Below are 16,654 nucleotides of genomic sequence, written 5' to 3'. Positions count from 1 at the left end.
CAGGTGGTGTCAGAGTGGGACAGTGAAAGCGACAGTGAGGCTCCCACTGCCAGGGAGGTGATACAGAAGCAGGAGGAGACTGGTGGTGGTGGCAATGATTGCAGGTGTGTGCCAGCATGGGGTGGATAAACAATCAATCAATCAACATTCATTTATAAAGCACTTTACAGCACCGACTGGTGTCCAAAGTGATTAACATTAAAAACACAAATTCACAAAACTAAAACACATAAAATTTTAAAACAGCACATAAAAAACAGAACATGTCACCTCCCCACTAAGTGTTAAAAGCCAGTTTAAATAAATAAGTCTTTAACATAGATTTAAAAAGTGCTAGTGTTATGTGTCGACGCAGATTGAGGAGCGAACCTGCGTCAGACAGAACCCAGCGCTAAAAATAACCAGAAAGCGGTTCCAACAACAAAAACAATTTATTTTTCACCTGTGCCTAAATAGAATGTACAAAACCAAAACCAACGTCCTTCTGGAGGAGTGACTGCTGGCACGCTCTCCAGCGCCCGCAAGGAGAGAAGTCCGGCGCTCCTGGACCCACTACCACCAGACAAACACCCCCCAGGTGGACACGACAAACTGACTCTCTGTGAAGCAAAGAAGATGTGAGGTAAGTCAGCAGTTACAACAATATCTTTCAAAAGTCACACGCTATCAGCAACACATTCAGGTCTGTACTTTTTATCTTTATGCAAATGAGCAGCTTCTCACAACAAGTGGAGGATCACTTATCCTGCACGCCACAGCAGTGAGAAGCAAGCTGCACAATTCTCATCACAATTCAAGTATACTGTGTAACAAAACACCAAGTTACTATCAACAATTAGTCAAATACTTAATTACCTTTAATGTGTGCTGACAGCATGTGTCCTCACCCTTCCTTGCTTCACGGCTCGATGTGTCAAACCCAGGTGCGGCCCTCAGCGTCTCACAAACGAACATCACAAGGTAGAGTTCCCGGCAGTTCTGCTTGAATCACACATGCCTTAAAAGCAGAACGCCATCCAATTATCTGCTTCAGCTGAAAGTCTTTAAGGTTGCATGTGAGCACCAGTCACAGGTGCTTCACATGATGTTGATGAGGGTGAGGATTCTTCAGCCAGCACCTTCTCCACAGACAAATCAGTTTCCATGCCACCTGAGGAGCAAAGAAAAGAAAAGAACACCAAAACATCCAGCCACACCCCCCAACACACAACAGCTAGGTCAGGAATAGTACGTAACTCAAGAGGTAGCTCGTTCACAGTCTGGGGCCGGCTACCGCGAAAGCATGATCACCCCAGCGTTTATATCTTGACCTCGGAATATCTAAGTAAAGCTGGCCCTTAATGTCAACCAGTCATATAAATGCTTAGAATTTCATATAAATAAAAATGGCTCCCCCTTTCCCGGTTGCACCTATGGGTCCAAATGAGCAACATACTGTGTAGTCATCATTTATTTTATTCAAGGCTCCAGAATATAAAGGGATATTGTTCAGTATAGTAGTCTAATTAAGGGCTTGTGTGTTTATATGTACTTCAACAGGGGGCATGTTGGCACACTATCTGCATGCAGATTGTAATGGTGGGCCAGCCTGGACCAAAATGTCCAGGGCTGAATTTCTGTCCCAGTCCAGCCTTGCCCCTCCCCCAAAAGCAATAAAAACTACATTCTTGTAATACTTGTTCTGACACCCACATACTGGACCATAACGTAACAAGAATTGTATTTATCAATCATCTGTCATTCCCTTTAAGATTTGCGTGCATTTGAATGTGACGCAATGCTATTTAGATGGTGCAACCAATAGAGGAAAGAAGTGAGAGATGTTTTTTGCAGGGGAATGAATTGTGTGTAAAGCATCAAATCGGGCAACAGGTCATTTATGGAAGCAGCATCCCCAACATACTCCCTGAGGTGAAGTTGAGCACCTCATTCCTGCAACACCTCTTACTCCTCCATATCTCATCAGATGCAGAGAACACCCACATCAATTTTTAACCGAGGCCATCAAATATGGCCATCAGGTATTGCGAAGGCTTTTCATCCGTCAGTCCATTTGTCTGTGCTCAACATAACTCTAGTCCTATTACTGCTAGAGTTTTCAAATTCACAGGGAATATTCTTGGGAGACAGGCATTGGACTAGTTCAAAGATGGCTAATCTGGACCTATTCTAAGAAGTATTTTAAGAGGTTAAAAAGTCACATTCTGCTCCTATTTTTGATGGTATGACCACCCTAATGTCCACTAACTCAAAGCTAACTTCCTAGTTAAATTTGTCTCATTAATATCACAGAGGGTGATCTACAAATATTCCTTGATTTGCACAACAACAAAAGCTCATGTAAATGCACACGCAAGGCTTCCTTCAGATGCTGTTAAAATGTAAATATTGTTTTTGATTGACTGATCGATAGAGGGGCTTTACTGAACATGTAAAAATTTTATGTAAGACAATAGGATCTGAATACTAATTAAACAACTGCAAATTATAAAGAACACAAGGCTCATACGGCCGAGAGTATTTTAGCATTGTGTTATATTTACTTTTATTATGTTTTTAATTTTGTTTTCAGTTCAGTTTTATTTTGGTGTGCCAAGTGAAGAGGAGGAATGTGAGCACTCATGCACATCCATGAAAAAGACAACTGCCTCAGACGGAAATTAGCAATGACACTTGCACTGCGCTGTGTGCAAAATACAGTGTGTGCATGTGATGAGTTTGACTGGAAGAACAGGAACTCTGATTTGAAACAGGGCTCAGAGTTTTGCATTGTGATGGCTGCCAAATGAAATCAGTCATGTACTCCATGTTCACTTAGCAGTCTAACAAAAATAAAGGTCAGACACAAAATAAAAAAAATTAAAAATACTATGACATTACAGAAATAAAGAGCTGCATCCTGTGTGGATCAGAAGTGGTTCAAATTGTCAGGGAATGGGCTTAAATTCCAGTGAGTGACCTTCTTTTTGGCTTCATGCTTTTCTGAAAGATAAGGCTGCATGTGGGCAGGATGTGAGCGTATATGAGTAATATTTGGTTTTTATTTGTCCGGTGCAAGCACTGGCCCCAAAGTTGAAATGCAAACACGCCAATCTGTACAATTCTGAAATTTCGCCTCTTTCTGATTCGCGGCAGTGTACTTACTTAGCGACCCTGTCGATACAAGTCGCCCTCTCAACCATTTTACACAGAGAGAAACGCAACCTTGCCTGGTCATTTCATTCTGAGAGCTGAACACAGTCATCCTGTGCACAAAACAAACGGGCAGCACACTGCCCACACAAACGCTTATCACTCAAAAGCAACAGAGGAGTGAGAGGCAGTGAGGTCAGGTCACGAACCCAATTACTGCATGACATTTTCAGCCGTACAAAAACCTACCATTTGCTGTTCACAGAATTCTGAGATGTACATCCATATTTAGACATATATACACCAAAAAGAGATATTTCCTAGAGGTTAAAAGTAACAAATGCCTGGTTCTCTGAAAGACTCTCCTCATATCTCTTTTATAACAGGTCATCTGTCGGTTTCTTTTCTAACTTCTTCCACTAATGACCTCTCTTACTTTACACTATTTCTTCAGTTTTTTCCTTCTCCAGTCCTTCAGCACCACATGGCCAGAATATGTAATGCCTTCCACCCACCGTCTCCACATGCAGATCTTTCAGTGGTAAGCTCACGTATTGCTGTGAGACAACTGCATCAAAAGAAGTCCAGAAAGCCCACAAAGTAGTTGAAAAGAACTGCAAAGAAAATTAATGAATTCATGTCAAGCTATAACACTTAAAATGAAAAAACAAAACAAAAAAAAAACTTGCACATGAATACCTAAACCTTTTCATTACATCTCACTCATCTTCAGCCGCTTAGTTCCGTTAAGAGTTGTGAGGAGCTGGAGCTGATCCCAGCAGTCATAGAGCATCAGGCCGGGTACACTCTGGACATGACGCCACTCTGTCGCAGGGCCACACATAGACAAACAAACACATTCACACCTGCATGCACACCTACGGACAATTTAAAGTTTCCAATCCACCTAACCTACGTGTCTTTGGATGTGGGAAGAAGCTGAAGTACTTGGCGAGAACCCACGCAAACACAAGGAGAACACGCAAACTCCACACAGAAAGGCCACAGGTTGGAATCGAACCCATGACCTTCTCGCTGTGAGGCAACAGTGCTAACCACTAAGCCACCGCGCTGCCCCTTTTCATAGCATGATTTACTGAATTAATTTTATTTGTTTGTATTTCATTAATTTTGAGGTGTGATTGGCATGTGTGTAATGCTGTCACAATATGGAGCATCAGGATGTTTTCACACCTGAACATTTGAACCAAGCTCTGTACCAACATTTGTTTCTTGTTTTATTATGTGACGCATCAAGTAGGGTATTGTGATTGCTCCCATGTGGCTCTCTGTGTGTGTGTGTGTGTGAGAGAGAGAGAGAGAGAGAGAGAGGGTCTAAACAAAATAAGTAAAACAAAACAGCTGGATGGAATTTCCCAAACATTGTGGGAAGAATACTGGCAACTGTCTCCAGATGATTAACTTTTGGAACAGATTGGTCAAAGGTCATGGTCAACATCAAGCAAACCAAAGCACAAAAAAGACATTTACTATCATATCTCTGCTACCAATATGGCTCAAGTGCTCATCAACAGCTTATATGCATTAGTAACATATTTGTGATCAAGTGGTAAGAGAAGACCCAAAGAAGTCATCTATCTATAAAACAAGATGTGTCTGTGTGTGTCTGTCTGTGTGTTGGCTCTCATATCTCGCTGACTGTTTGTCAGATCATCCTCAGCTTTTGGATATGGCGTGCCCATGGCACAATGATGTGCATCCTTTATAATGAAAATTTTGGGGATTCATTTTCAAACCCTTTATTTTGATTAACATTGGAACATTAGTACTGCCAAGATGACGCCCTCCGTGGAGTCTCCATCCTACTCTTCCTCCACCTATGCAACTGTAAGCTACAGCAGAGAAACACTTCTGGACATTGGCAAAGTTCATCAGGAAGTTTCATTTAGCCTCTTGAATCTTCAGTCTTAAGCCCAGAAGCCTTCTGCCCCTCTGCAGCCACTCCCCCTCTCACATACTGAATGGACAACAAACCTGATACGGTAATGCCATTCTATTTCAACACTAGCAGGAAAACGCCCAAAACGCTTAAAACTACTATCTACATTAGATTAGCTAGAACTTTATTGATCCCTCAGGGAAAGTGAGGTTTCAGCAACATTGTATAGCAGCACACAGGGTAAGAAGCACACAAAGTATCAAAAGTGAAAGTTAAAGAAAATAAAAACATTTTGAGCTCATAAATGACAACGACAAAGATGAGCTTGACAAAAGCAAAGTGATTTGCAACCAAATGGAAGTGAAGTATTGCAGAAATATGACTGTATACGAATGGGAGAAGTAAGCTTTAGGCAGCACAGAGGGTGGCCATTACAAGTCTGCTGATTCTGCAACAACATGCCAACACATGCAGAATCATGTTGGTAAGAAGTCCATTAAAATGTAGCCTACATTTTTAAACAAATGCTGTTGCCAGACTGTTTGCAGATCACCTAAACAAATTCATACTTTTTACAATATTCCACCAGAAGCTCGTCTGCTCTGTATCAGCCTGATCCTGTCAGATCTCAGCGGCTAAGAGGTGTGGGGCCTGGTTAGTACTTGGATGGGAGACCTCTTTGGAACACCTGGGGTTGTGCGTGTTTCTCCAGGTGAAACTGGAGTTGCGTCAGGAAGGGCATCCGGCTTAAAACTTGTGCCAACTACCAATGCAGATCTGGCTGTATCTGCTGTGGCGATCCCGAACAAACGGGAGCAGTCCAAAGGACAACAACAACAACAACAACAACAATATTCCACAATATATACCCTTTACTTTACCTCCAAAAAGAAATCTAACCAGATTGAGCCTTCAAAACACTTTCCAAAATCATGCTGTTGCATTCCTGTTTTCACTTTTCCCCAATGGCCTAAAAACCAAAATGTACCAGTCGTGGTACTTCCACATTAGTGGAATGGGGTTCAACAACCTACAGTGTCCTTGTTAAAAGCCAAAATACCTGAAAACACAATAGTTATCATTCAATCCCCACATTTCACAACAAACCTAAAATGTCCCTGACTCACATTATCAATAACTACTGTGTTCACATCCGTATGTTTGTGCTTCAAGTACACTAACTGTGTTTATTGCTTGCTATATCTCTATGTGTGTATGTACAGTATGTCTAGCCATTTTGGATGAATGTCAATCTACTTCTTAAAATAAAAGTATTTGCATCTCAGTGTCAACCGTGTATTAACAAATGTACACTTTGTCTGTTAAAACTATGTAAGAGTAAGTACACCTCTTTGTACATCCCACCTTCAAACACAGCCTCATACGACCGTCCATGAAAAATCTACTTAAGCTTCCAATTTTCTGTAAGAATACAAACAGGCATTGCACTAGTAATATGAAGTTACATATAGTAAAAACAAAACAAAAAACACTTTCCTCAACTATGTGCAGTCCCTTGAAGCTCACTGCTTGTATCGCTGATAAGAAGTATTCATACATGGCCTGTCGTCCACAGTCATGTGTCTGATGTCGGTGTTATCCATTCCAAAGATGCTACAGTCTGAACTGATCAGGGAAAATGTGTGCCATTTCATTCAGCTCCTTTTGTTGCTGTTGTCATAGTATCATTGTGGTCTTACTACTAAAAACAACAACTTAACATGCCATACATAAGAGTAGTTCCAGTTTATCAAATGAACAATCTTGTGCAATAATTGTCTCATCACTATTACGGTGGAGAAAAGTGCAAATAGTCCAGCAATCCACGGCAACTCTGATTTGGTCGAGGCAAGCCTCTTTGGTGGCATGGCATCCATCATATTATGAAACTACCTTGAGCTCTGGATGGCAACCACCCAGGCAGACAACCACTCCATCCCCACATCTCGAAAGTAAGTGCCTCTCCACCCCACCAAGGTGAAATGTGTGCACCACCTTCCCCTTCTCCACCTGCTGGGTCCTCAACATTGAGGCACCACATGGTGCACTGATGCGTCAACAATTGCTAATTTCACCTGAATTTGAAGGCTGACAATTGCAATCTTAAAATAGATCACCAGAATGAGACGTGAATTTTTCATCTTACTAAAACACTGTTTTTTTTGTTTTTGTGCAAGTTCACTGAATACTTTTTCAGAAAATTTCTGCGTCATTACTGGTCAGAAGGAAGAAAAGGACAACTGTTTCTGCCATTTCTTAATAGAGTCAGCTGATATGTTACATAAACCCCCACTGCTGTTCGCATCAGCGTTGAACAGAAGGCATGAGACGTCAGAATCTGACATCTTCTCCACAGATCTTACCTCCTATCGACATATTTGGACATAACATTTTTGCTGTGCACTCATATGTTCATGAAACGCTCTCATTCATGAGCTCTAGATGATGCTGTTAAAACTCCTTCTCAATAAATCCTTTTCATACCAGACAACTGTGCTGCTAAATCCAGTGTCATTAAAACAAAACAAATAGACAAAAATATAAATAAATACTGTGTGTGTTTGTGTCTTAATGTGATCTGTGTGATGTTTGTTGGACATTCAAGTCAGCTACTTTACCATGCATCAATGGCGTTTGCTCACGGGCCTCCTTGTGCGTGGACATGCTTTATTAGAGTGTCTGAAGTTAACCTTTGAAGAAAGAAACATGGGTGCAGATACACCCTGAGTGATACAGGGTGAGTGCAAAATTAGTAAATTGGAATTTGATGTCAAGTACAGCTTTACCAGTAAATAAATAAAATAAATAAAACAAATAAAGTAAATAAATTAATCTTTCTACCTTTGTCAGACCTATTCTACTTCAATGGGAAGTGTTTTCCAATAAAAAAAAAAATTCGTATTTGTCTAAGGATGTAATTTATAATAATTGTAATAATTTACCATTTTCAGTGTAAAAACCATGTTTTGGGATGAATAATGAAGAACACAAGACTTTTTTTAAAGTCACAAAGCAGATATTTGAAATTCTGACTGGCACAAAGTTGTTTTTTTAAATAGGACTGAGCTGACCAACCGATGAAAATGTATCAAACAAGACCTGCACATGACTAAAATGTCAGAGCTGGTGTTCCATCAAAATTTAAGTGATCTTCCTCATCGAAATCTGAGTTAATCACTCACTGGACACAGTGCTAATCTACTGGTATCCAAGAGAGACCTAACAGCCATCCACTTGTCAACTCACTACGTAGCATTAAGTCGCTATGTTTTAAGAGAGACGAATAGGGTGAGTGACAACTGCCTACATTGGTATGAAAGTCTAAAACATTAAAGTAAACCATAATTCAGTTTTATCCAGAGAGATCATCACTTTGGTTTGAACCAAAATGGTAAATGGACTGCATTTATATAGCGCTTTTCCATCTGCATCAGATGCTCAAAGCGCTTTACAATTATGCCTCACATTCACCCTGATGTCAGGGTGCTGCCATACAAGGTGCTCACTACACACGGGGAGCAATAGGGGATTAAAGGCCTTGCCCAAGGGCCCTTAGTGATTTTCCAGTCAGGCGGGGATTTGAACCCATGATCTTCTGGACTCAAGCCCAACACCTTAACCAGTAGACCATCACCTCCCAAAAATTGGCAGCTTGGTATGACCTGTGGTCTGGGGCAGCATTCACACCACTTGGACCAAAATTAAAAAATCCAAAGGTCCAAACCCAATGACGATGGTAGTGGTGTGAATACTTGAATATGTCTGACACTGGTAATTGAAAGAAAATATAAGAGTGGGTGCAACCATTAGCATCTCATAGGATGATGGAGGGAAGAAGAACAAGCATGGCAGAATGACATCTCAGCACACAGTGAGCGGCATTTCACGCCAAAACTTGCCATTTATCCTTTCACTGGCATGCAAACTCAGCCAAAAAAAAAAAGAAAAAAAAAAGACATTTAACCATGAGCTGTGAAGAGTCAAAATATGGAATGTGAGAGCAGCTTGGAACTCTTTTTTTCTAATTTCTTTCTTCTTTTTTTTTTTTAACCAGCCCCACTGCTGGTATCTTATGTGCTCAATCCTCTCATCATCGTTTAAATCTCCCCCACGCCAAGCGATCCCAAGCCATGGCCCTATTTAAATCTCTCTCTCCTCCCAGTCCAACACATTTCTAATGCTAATTATTTAAACCTCCTCATACATCCTATCCCTTCCATCCTCTAGCTAGTTATTCAAATCTCTCCTTACCCGACAAACCCCAGTTAATAGCCGCTTGACTGAAAGCTTGATCCAGCCTGTTATTTGCAGTCAGCGAATAATACTGCATTTTTCAAAGTCCTCTCATTTTCCGCTCCAGTTTCCTGGCCTTCTTATATAGTTTTCTTTCGGTATAGAATTACACAAACTCTGTGGAACACATCCTGCTCGAATTCAAGAGGTTTACGTGCCACAAATAAAACAACGTAGCTGATGACAGCACAAAAACTGTGGATGTAATCGACTGTTTGTTGTTTCAAATTGTAGGGAAAGATATTGGCAACAAACAGAAAATGTGTTTACATAAAAATGAGAGTTAATTAGTTATGCGCTAGCATAGGAATGTGACCCAAGTCGGTTTGTGTTCCAGCCCGTGTAGGTCATCGTCCTCAGTGTAAAGAAAGTGGTGGAACCAAGCGGCTGAGTGATGATGACGGAGGTCAGAGGGCATTGTCTTTCCAGAATCAAGTGCCAGCATGTTAGTGTGGGAAAAGGGGACATTAATGTCTTCGTCCTGTCACCCTCAGTGCACACTTTATGCATATCATCTCTTTATCATGCGCTCTGCTTCTCGGTTCGCGCTCTGTTTTCACACTCTCGCTGAGGACCTCGCTGATCGCCCTGCAAGAGAACGCCACCTGCACATGAAGCATCCGGATCACAACTCAGCGGAGCACCAGAGCCACGTGTGGCACTCAGGAGCTCAGCATCTCTGTTTACATCAGTGCCTGTTTGAAACAGGAGTTGCCATGCACATTCCACACACAACTTAGCAGTTCCATTGTTGTGCATGTGCCTGCAAGTAAATTCAATTACTCGTAAAGCAAGCATCACCAGGCAAGTCTTTTTTTTATTTTAATGACAACACAAGATGTTTGAAATTGTTGAAATTCCGCCCAAAGTAAAATTTTGCCTTAAAAACAAACAAATTAATATTTTAAAATGGTAGAAAATGCATTGGAATTTCAGAAACAGATCACTGCAATTTACAAATGAACAAAAATGAAGCGAAAGGTTGACCTCCCAGCATGCATGGAGGTCAGGGCTGTGCTCACCTTGGTACTCCTGTCCAGGGATGTAAGCGGTGGGGCCGCCTGTAATTTGGAGGGTGAGAAGCACCTCTTCCCCACCATCTGCCACCCCGACTCCCTCCAGCTCACCGTGGTGGGTGCACAGGAAGAAGAAGGGGTTGAAACGGGGGTAGAAACTTGCAGGAGGGGCTGCTGAATCCACGCTGCTGCTACCTAAGACCAGGGCCAGCAGGGCACAGCCTAAAGCGCCCCTGAGAGAGGCCCATGCCACGGCCATCTGCCCTCACGCAGCCGAGCGGGGAGGGGTGAAGAGGTGAGGAGGGTGATGAGTGGAAGCAAGGAAGACACAGGTAGAGTTCCAGAGGAGAGTTTGTGGAGTCCACAGATCTAGTCGAGTTGGAGGGAAGTCCAAAAGTGCGTGCGTGAGAGTGTGTGCCTGTCTGTCAGTGTTTGCATGTGTGTGTCTGGCCGTTGGGGCAAACTGTAGAGCTCTGCTCTCCTGCTTCCTCTCCCTGTACTACCTTCACTCTTGGGGAGTTCAGAGCTTCGTCTGTGCTGTCCTGCTCCGGCGTTTAAATACCTCACCCCTCCTTCTGTTTCCCTCTCTCCTCCCACCCTCCCTCCCTCCCTCTCGCTCTCTCTTTAACACCAGCTCCACGCGTGGTGTATCCGCTCTATGAGACGGCCTCCCTCCTATCCTTCTCATCTAGCTCTTCTCTCCTCCCTCCTTTCTGTCAGTCTATCACTGTGCCTTTTCCTCTATCTCCCCCCTTTTCCCCGACTCTCCTTCTCTTTACTCCACATTACACTCTTATCCCCCTCCTGAGACCTTGGCTCTCTTATCTTTACGCATCTGTTAGTTTCTCCATCCCTAACCAGCCCTATGACAGATCCCTTTCACTCTCCTCTCTCCTTTGTCTTTTTGCCCATCCACCAGACTGTCTCCTCCTCTCCCACCCACTATCACACCTCCTTTCTCCCTCCCTCTTCCATTCTCTTCACCTCCCTCGCCTTCACTGCCTCTCGGCTTACGCCCCCCACTTCGATCTACATAACCATCTCCCTCTTTTTCCAACCCTGTAGCTCTCTCTCTCTCTCTTCAGCTCTCAGATTTGTTTTTCTTGTTCCGTACTTTTGTTTTTATTTTTTTTCACTGGTTTTCCATCAGAATCTCCTTTTCCACAGAATTTTCCAACTTTCCCCCCTTCATAGCTGTTCCGAAGCTCTGCTCTTGATTAACCCACCACGAAGGTGCTCAGGCCAAACATAACGTTAACCCAGTAACCACACACACCGCCTGTCTTGCTGAAATAAATACGTACAAATATGTCCATCTCTTGATACGTGGGGAAGAGATGCACTAAGCCATGCAATTATTCTCTCTGCCGCACTTGCTTGAATAAAAAATTCTTTTTTTTTTATGTGCATTGCACAGAAAAATCATATTTTAAATAAATTACAACAGCAGAGTGGAAACTAATAAACTTGTTCTGAATGCAGCTGAACATCTCCTGTGTTTCTCTTCAGCTGCCTGCAGGGTTTGTGTGCCAAAGTGCCGATTACAGACATAAATACTTACAAACCAGCGTGCACGTCCAAACAGTCTGACTGAGCCACAGCAGAAGCAAAGAGTCAGGCTGCTATGCTGGAGACTGTGCACGTGTACTTATGATTTGCAAGAAACACAAAACTGACACTGTCGTTCCACCCAGTTCTTATTTCTCTGCACTTTATTAGTATGAATGTTTTTTGTTTTTTTTTCTCTTTCGGCTGAAGTGATGTAATTCACCTGCTTGGGCAGCAGCTGCTCCCAAACCAGCAACCAGCCGGTGTGTTTCTCATCATGGTAGGTGTGACATTTAAATAAAATTAAAGTGAACTCTCACACATTTCTTGAATATCTATTAGTATAATCCTACAGCTTGAGCAGACTCTTTCATCCGCTGCATGGATGTCCCTCTGTGTTCACCTGTGCTTTTATGGAGACTGATGAGAATATGGTTTTCTCAGACCTACGGCACAAGCAGTTCATTTGATTGCAAAACAGTAGGGTCTCAGTTTAAGACCACCTGTGTCAATTCTCATTATACACCTGGAGTTGTGTGAGAAAGAAATTTTCATTGGAGTCACTGTGGCCACCTCATGCAAAAAGGAACAAGCCAAAAGAGGTTAGTATAGTCTGGAATTGGACATGAGGTGTATTTCTCTGAACACGATCCAACACACAGTCGCCTCAGTGTTTAGGGCCCCAGCAACTGGAAAAAGCCCAAAGGGACACCCATGTTTCACCTGGCTGTAACAGAGAGATTGTTACTTTTGGGGGTAGGGGGGTGGACTGGTTGTCTGCCTGGGTGGTTGTGATGACACATGGTGCCAGCGAATGGTCTCAGTGCTTGATCCCAGAACTAAATTGACTTGACTTGATTCAAGATTCAACTCAGTATAATTTGGATAAAAATGATGTCTTATCAAGGCCACCTAGAATCATACATTACATATCAATGAATCACAAAGGATTAATTTGTATTGATCGGTTTCAAATATATAAGGTAGTGGTGTAACAGACCATAATTGAGCTGTGATTCATATGGACTGTTTTCCAACAGGCTGACATGCATATGAACCACAGATTACTTGTAACATTTACATAATAGTGTACAATACTGATTTATTGTCACTGTGTATGTCAAGGCTGGTGATGGTTTGATGCAAGAAGCAGTAGGAGACCAATGCAAACTCGCAGACATGGTTGGTTGTGGAGGATAAGTAGCTTTATCTGATGACCAGGCAGTGGGTTTGGTACACATGAAGTCAGACATACAGGCAGAGGTATCAGACATGGAACAGGCAGGGTCGTGGCCAAGAAACGAGCAAAGTTCATATCAACGGCGTCAAGGAGTATAGCATGCAGAGCAAAGGCAGAGTCAAAAAACAGGCAGAGTTCAGGGCTACAGTGAGGGAGAGGACAGAGTACACAAGCAAGGTCAAAAATACAAGAGCGCAAACTGGACAAGACAAGAGACTTGAAAGTGATCAAAGTCAACAATCGGACAGTGAGCAGTGGAACTGTGAGGGTTTTAAAGAGGAGCAAACTAATCAGGTTGATGTGAAGCAGGTGTGGAAAGTTCTAGAAAGGGGTGTGGTGAAGTGAACAAAGAAGAGAGAAGAAAGGCAAGAGAGTGCGAGAGGGCAAAACAAAGCGGTGCAAAACAAGAGAAGAGAGTGACCAAAAAACTAACTGTGAGAAACATGACATGTTCAAAAAATAATGTGAGCAATACAAAAGGGGAAAACCTAAGAACTACCGTAACAAGAGGAAAACCAGGAAACTAATGATTAAAACTAAAACTGGAATGGAACTGGTCCAATAAAAATGGCAAAACAAACTATGGAATGAACAAAAGGCAAAACAGGAGACAACTGAATAATACAACAAACAGCAAATGGATTGTAAACTGATAAGCAACATCAAAGATAAATAATAACAAAAACCTGTGACCAAACATATACACTAATTGTGATAAACAGAACAAAACTAAAGAAACCTAAAGGACCATGACAGAACAAATACAAAAAACAACTACAGAGTAAATAAATGTGAAACAAAATGATAAGATAAAGAATGGAATCAGTTACTATGTAGAAATCAAAGCAAAGCAATAAAAAGAACCAAACTGAGATTTACAAGAGAAAGAATAAACAAAGGAAAACAAAACTATAAAACCATAAAGGACATAGTGCCAAAATCAGGACCTAAACCCTGAGCCAGGGCCAAGCATGACAGTGAATACTTTTTGAAGTAATAACTGCATAAATCTTAATGCAAAGTTGTAGCAAAATCAAAGTTTGAATGGAGGGAAAGCAGATGTGTATTCTTATACACAAAGCATCTTAAAAGGTAACAGCCTCTGCCGCCCATATATCCATTCCAGGCAGCTTGGGGCTCAACAGGCCTCATCTTCCATGCAAGCACAGAAAGAATCACTGCAAAAAAATCAGGATTTGAGGTTGGAATGTGCAGACAGCATTTCCTTGTTTTCTCCATAGATTAGATTAGTGGTTTTCTCCATGCTGAGCTCACTAAACTGTGCATGGGTGGAACTTGGGGTGGGGGGGATGACTTTTGCAGCATAATGTGCCTGCACAGGCCCTCAAAGTGCTATGTAAAAAGAGTTATGATTATTATTATGATTATTATTATTTCCTTCTTCCCAGACAATGTAGACTTCATCTTTTTGAAAAAGAATTTGCAGTTCTAAACTCAGATTTACTTCCTGCCCCTGTGTCCTGTTTTTAAAATTACTTTTTATGGCATTCAAGGCTATTTTTATTCACATTCACGTTATAATTTAATATAACAGTTGAGGGTTTTGTTTAAAAAATATTATTTCAGCACTGGCAAATTTGAAATTTTTCAATCTGGACCGTGGGCAAAAGTTTTCATTGTTCTTTGAGTTAATTTGTCTCACTTTTTTCTTTCCTAATCGGAAAATTATCCAATCCATATGTAAAAACCACGATCCAGTCTGAACTGTTTCACCCCTAATGTAAACCATGGGTGTTGCATTCTCTTTGTACCCACTCTATTCCATAGCTTCATTCTCCATTGAGCAGACGTTATCCCTGTGATTTTTGGTTTTAGCTATTCAATTTTTCCACCCTTGCGAAAGAGTTGTTTGATTTCACAGATGAATGATTTATCCACACACCAAAGTTTAACCGGCTATACTGAAATATGAAATGGAGCGAAATGGAGCCTGATAATAATGAACTGGGGGTAAAATGTAACGAAATGGAGCAGACTGACCCAGACTGACTCCAAATATGATTAAATATGATTCAATGAAGTACTTTAATTTAATTATTTTTAAGTGAAATGGAGCAAAATGGGGAGTGATAATAACAAAACGGGCGTAAAGAGTAGTGAAATGGAGCAGACTGACTCCAAATATGATTCAATTAAGTACTTTTATTTAACTTTTTTCGTGAAATGGGCCTAAATGGGGACTGATAATAACAAAATGGGGGTAAAATATTATGAAATGGAGCAGACTGACCCACTGACTGAACGCCAGATGGCGCACTTACCCCTACTATATGTACTGAGCGCATCTCACAAAAAAACAAAACAAAAGCCAAACATTAAATAAACATACTTACTTGGAGTCAGTCTGGTAGAGGTGGGCGATACCGGGAATTTTGGTATTGATCCAATACCAAGTAAATACAGCCCTGGTATCGCCGATATCGATACCGATACTTTTTCATATTTAAGCTTCATAGATCCAAAGGATCCAAAAGACCTAGGATAGAATTTTGCCAAACATTGTACGTGACAACAAAATACTTTATTATCACAATCAACATTTTTTTTAAAATATCACTCAATACAACTTAAAACAATATCTCCTGAGGTAGAGGGCTGACAAACCACAATACAAGGATGCGCTGCTCTGTGTTGTGTGACAGAGGGCAGCGCTGCTCTTACAGAAAGTAGACTTTGATGAATCTGTGTGCGCAGCAGTCAGTGCATGCAGGAGAGAAAAGCTTGAGTATCGATCTTTTTACACGAGGATCGTTCAATATCAATACCAGTGCTGGTATCGATATTATCGATATTAGGTTCGATCCGCCCACCTCTACAGTCTGGTTCACTCTGGTCCATTTCGTTACATTTTACCACCATTTATGTTTATCAGTCCCCATTTGGCCCCATTTTGTCCATTTCGTATTTTAGTATGGCCCAAGTTTAACACACCTTAAAAGACAGCACATCTTAACCAAACCGGTCCATTCATACTGTTGTGACCAAACTCCTGCTGCTTCTGTGGCCTCTTAGACAACACAACATCAAATATTTTTAAAACATTTTGTGGAAAGCAGGACAGTGAATACATAAGGAACATGTGTGTTATGACACGTTTGTTTTAGTGTGAGTTTATTATACTTCGAGCATGTGAATGTTGGCAAGAAAGAAAGTAGAAAACAGTCTTCAGCTGAAAGCAATGAGTAACTTTCCAAAAGCACTGTGCATCCTCTTGACTTCAACTGTGAAGTCAGCAAGGTGGGCCAGTCTGCTGAGACTGGAAAGTGGGGTCAAAGGTTATCTCAGCCCTTCTCTGTTGTTCCTCTCAATCCATCCACAGCCACCCTCCACCTGCACATTGGTTTAATTAAGCACTTTTAATTAATCTAACTACATTTACTGACTGATTAGACTTTATAAAGAGCTTAAGCTGAAGCTGTATGTTCAGCTTTGACAACATTCTGCTCTGTCACTCTGTAACCCAGAATGTTTTCACAATTGTGAAAACTCTTTAAGCTTTAAAGA

The 16,654-nt window shown here is 41.4% G+C and overlaps 1 protein-coding gene across 1 annotated transcript in view; it reads right to left on the bottom strand.

Moving 5' to 3' along the window:
- The window catches only part of reln (reelin), a 360,124-nt gene extending 349,197 nt beyond the window's left edge, over positions 1–10,927 (bottom strand). The window contains 1 exon segment of the mRNA XM_034176269.1: positions 10,348–10,927. Within this exon segment, the coding sequence (XP_034032160.1) occupies positions 10,348–10,600 (253 nt within the window). The 5' untranslated portion in view covers positions 10,601–10,927.
- Positions 10,928–16,654: the final 5,727 nt, after the last annotated feature.

This window comes from Thalassophryne amazonica, chromosome 8 (assembly GCF_902500255.1).
Source record: "Thalassophryne amazonica chromosome 8, fThaAma1.1, whole genome shotgun sequence".
Taxonomy (NCBI): Eukaryota; Metazoa; Chordata; class Actinopteri; order Batrachoidiformes; family Batrachoididae; genus Thalassophryne; species Thalassophryne amazonica.
The sequence above is the reverse complement of the archived record's forward strand: the minus strand, read 5'-3'. Positions and strand labels throughout refer to the sequence as shown.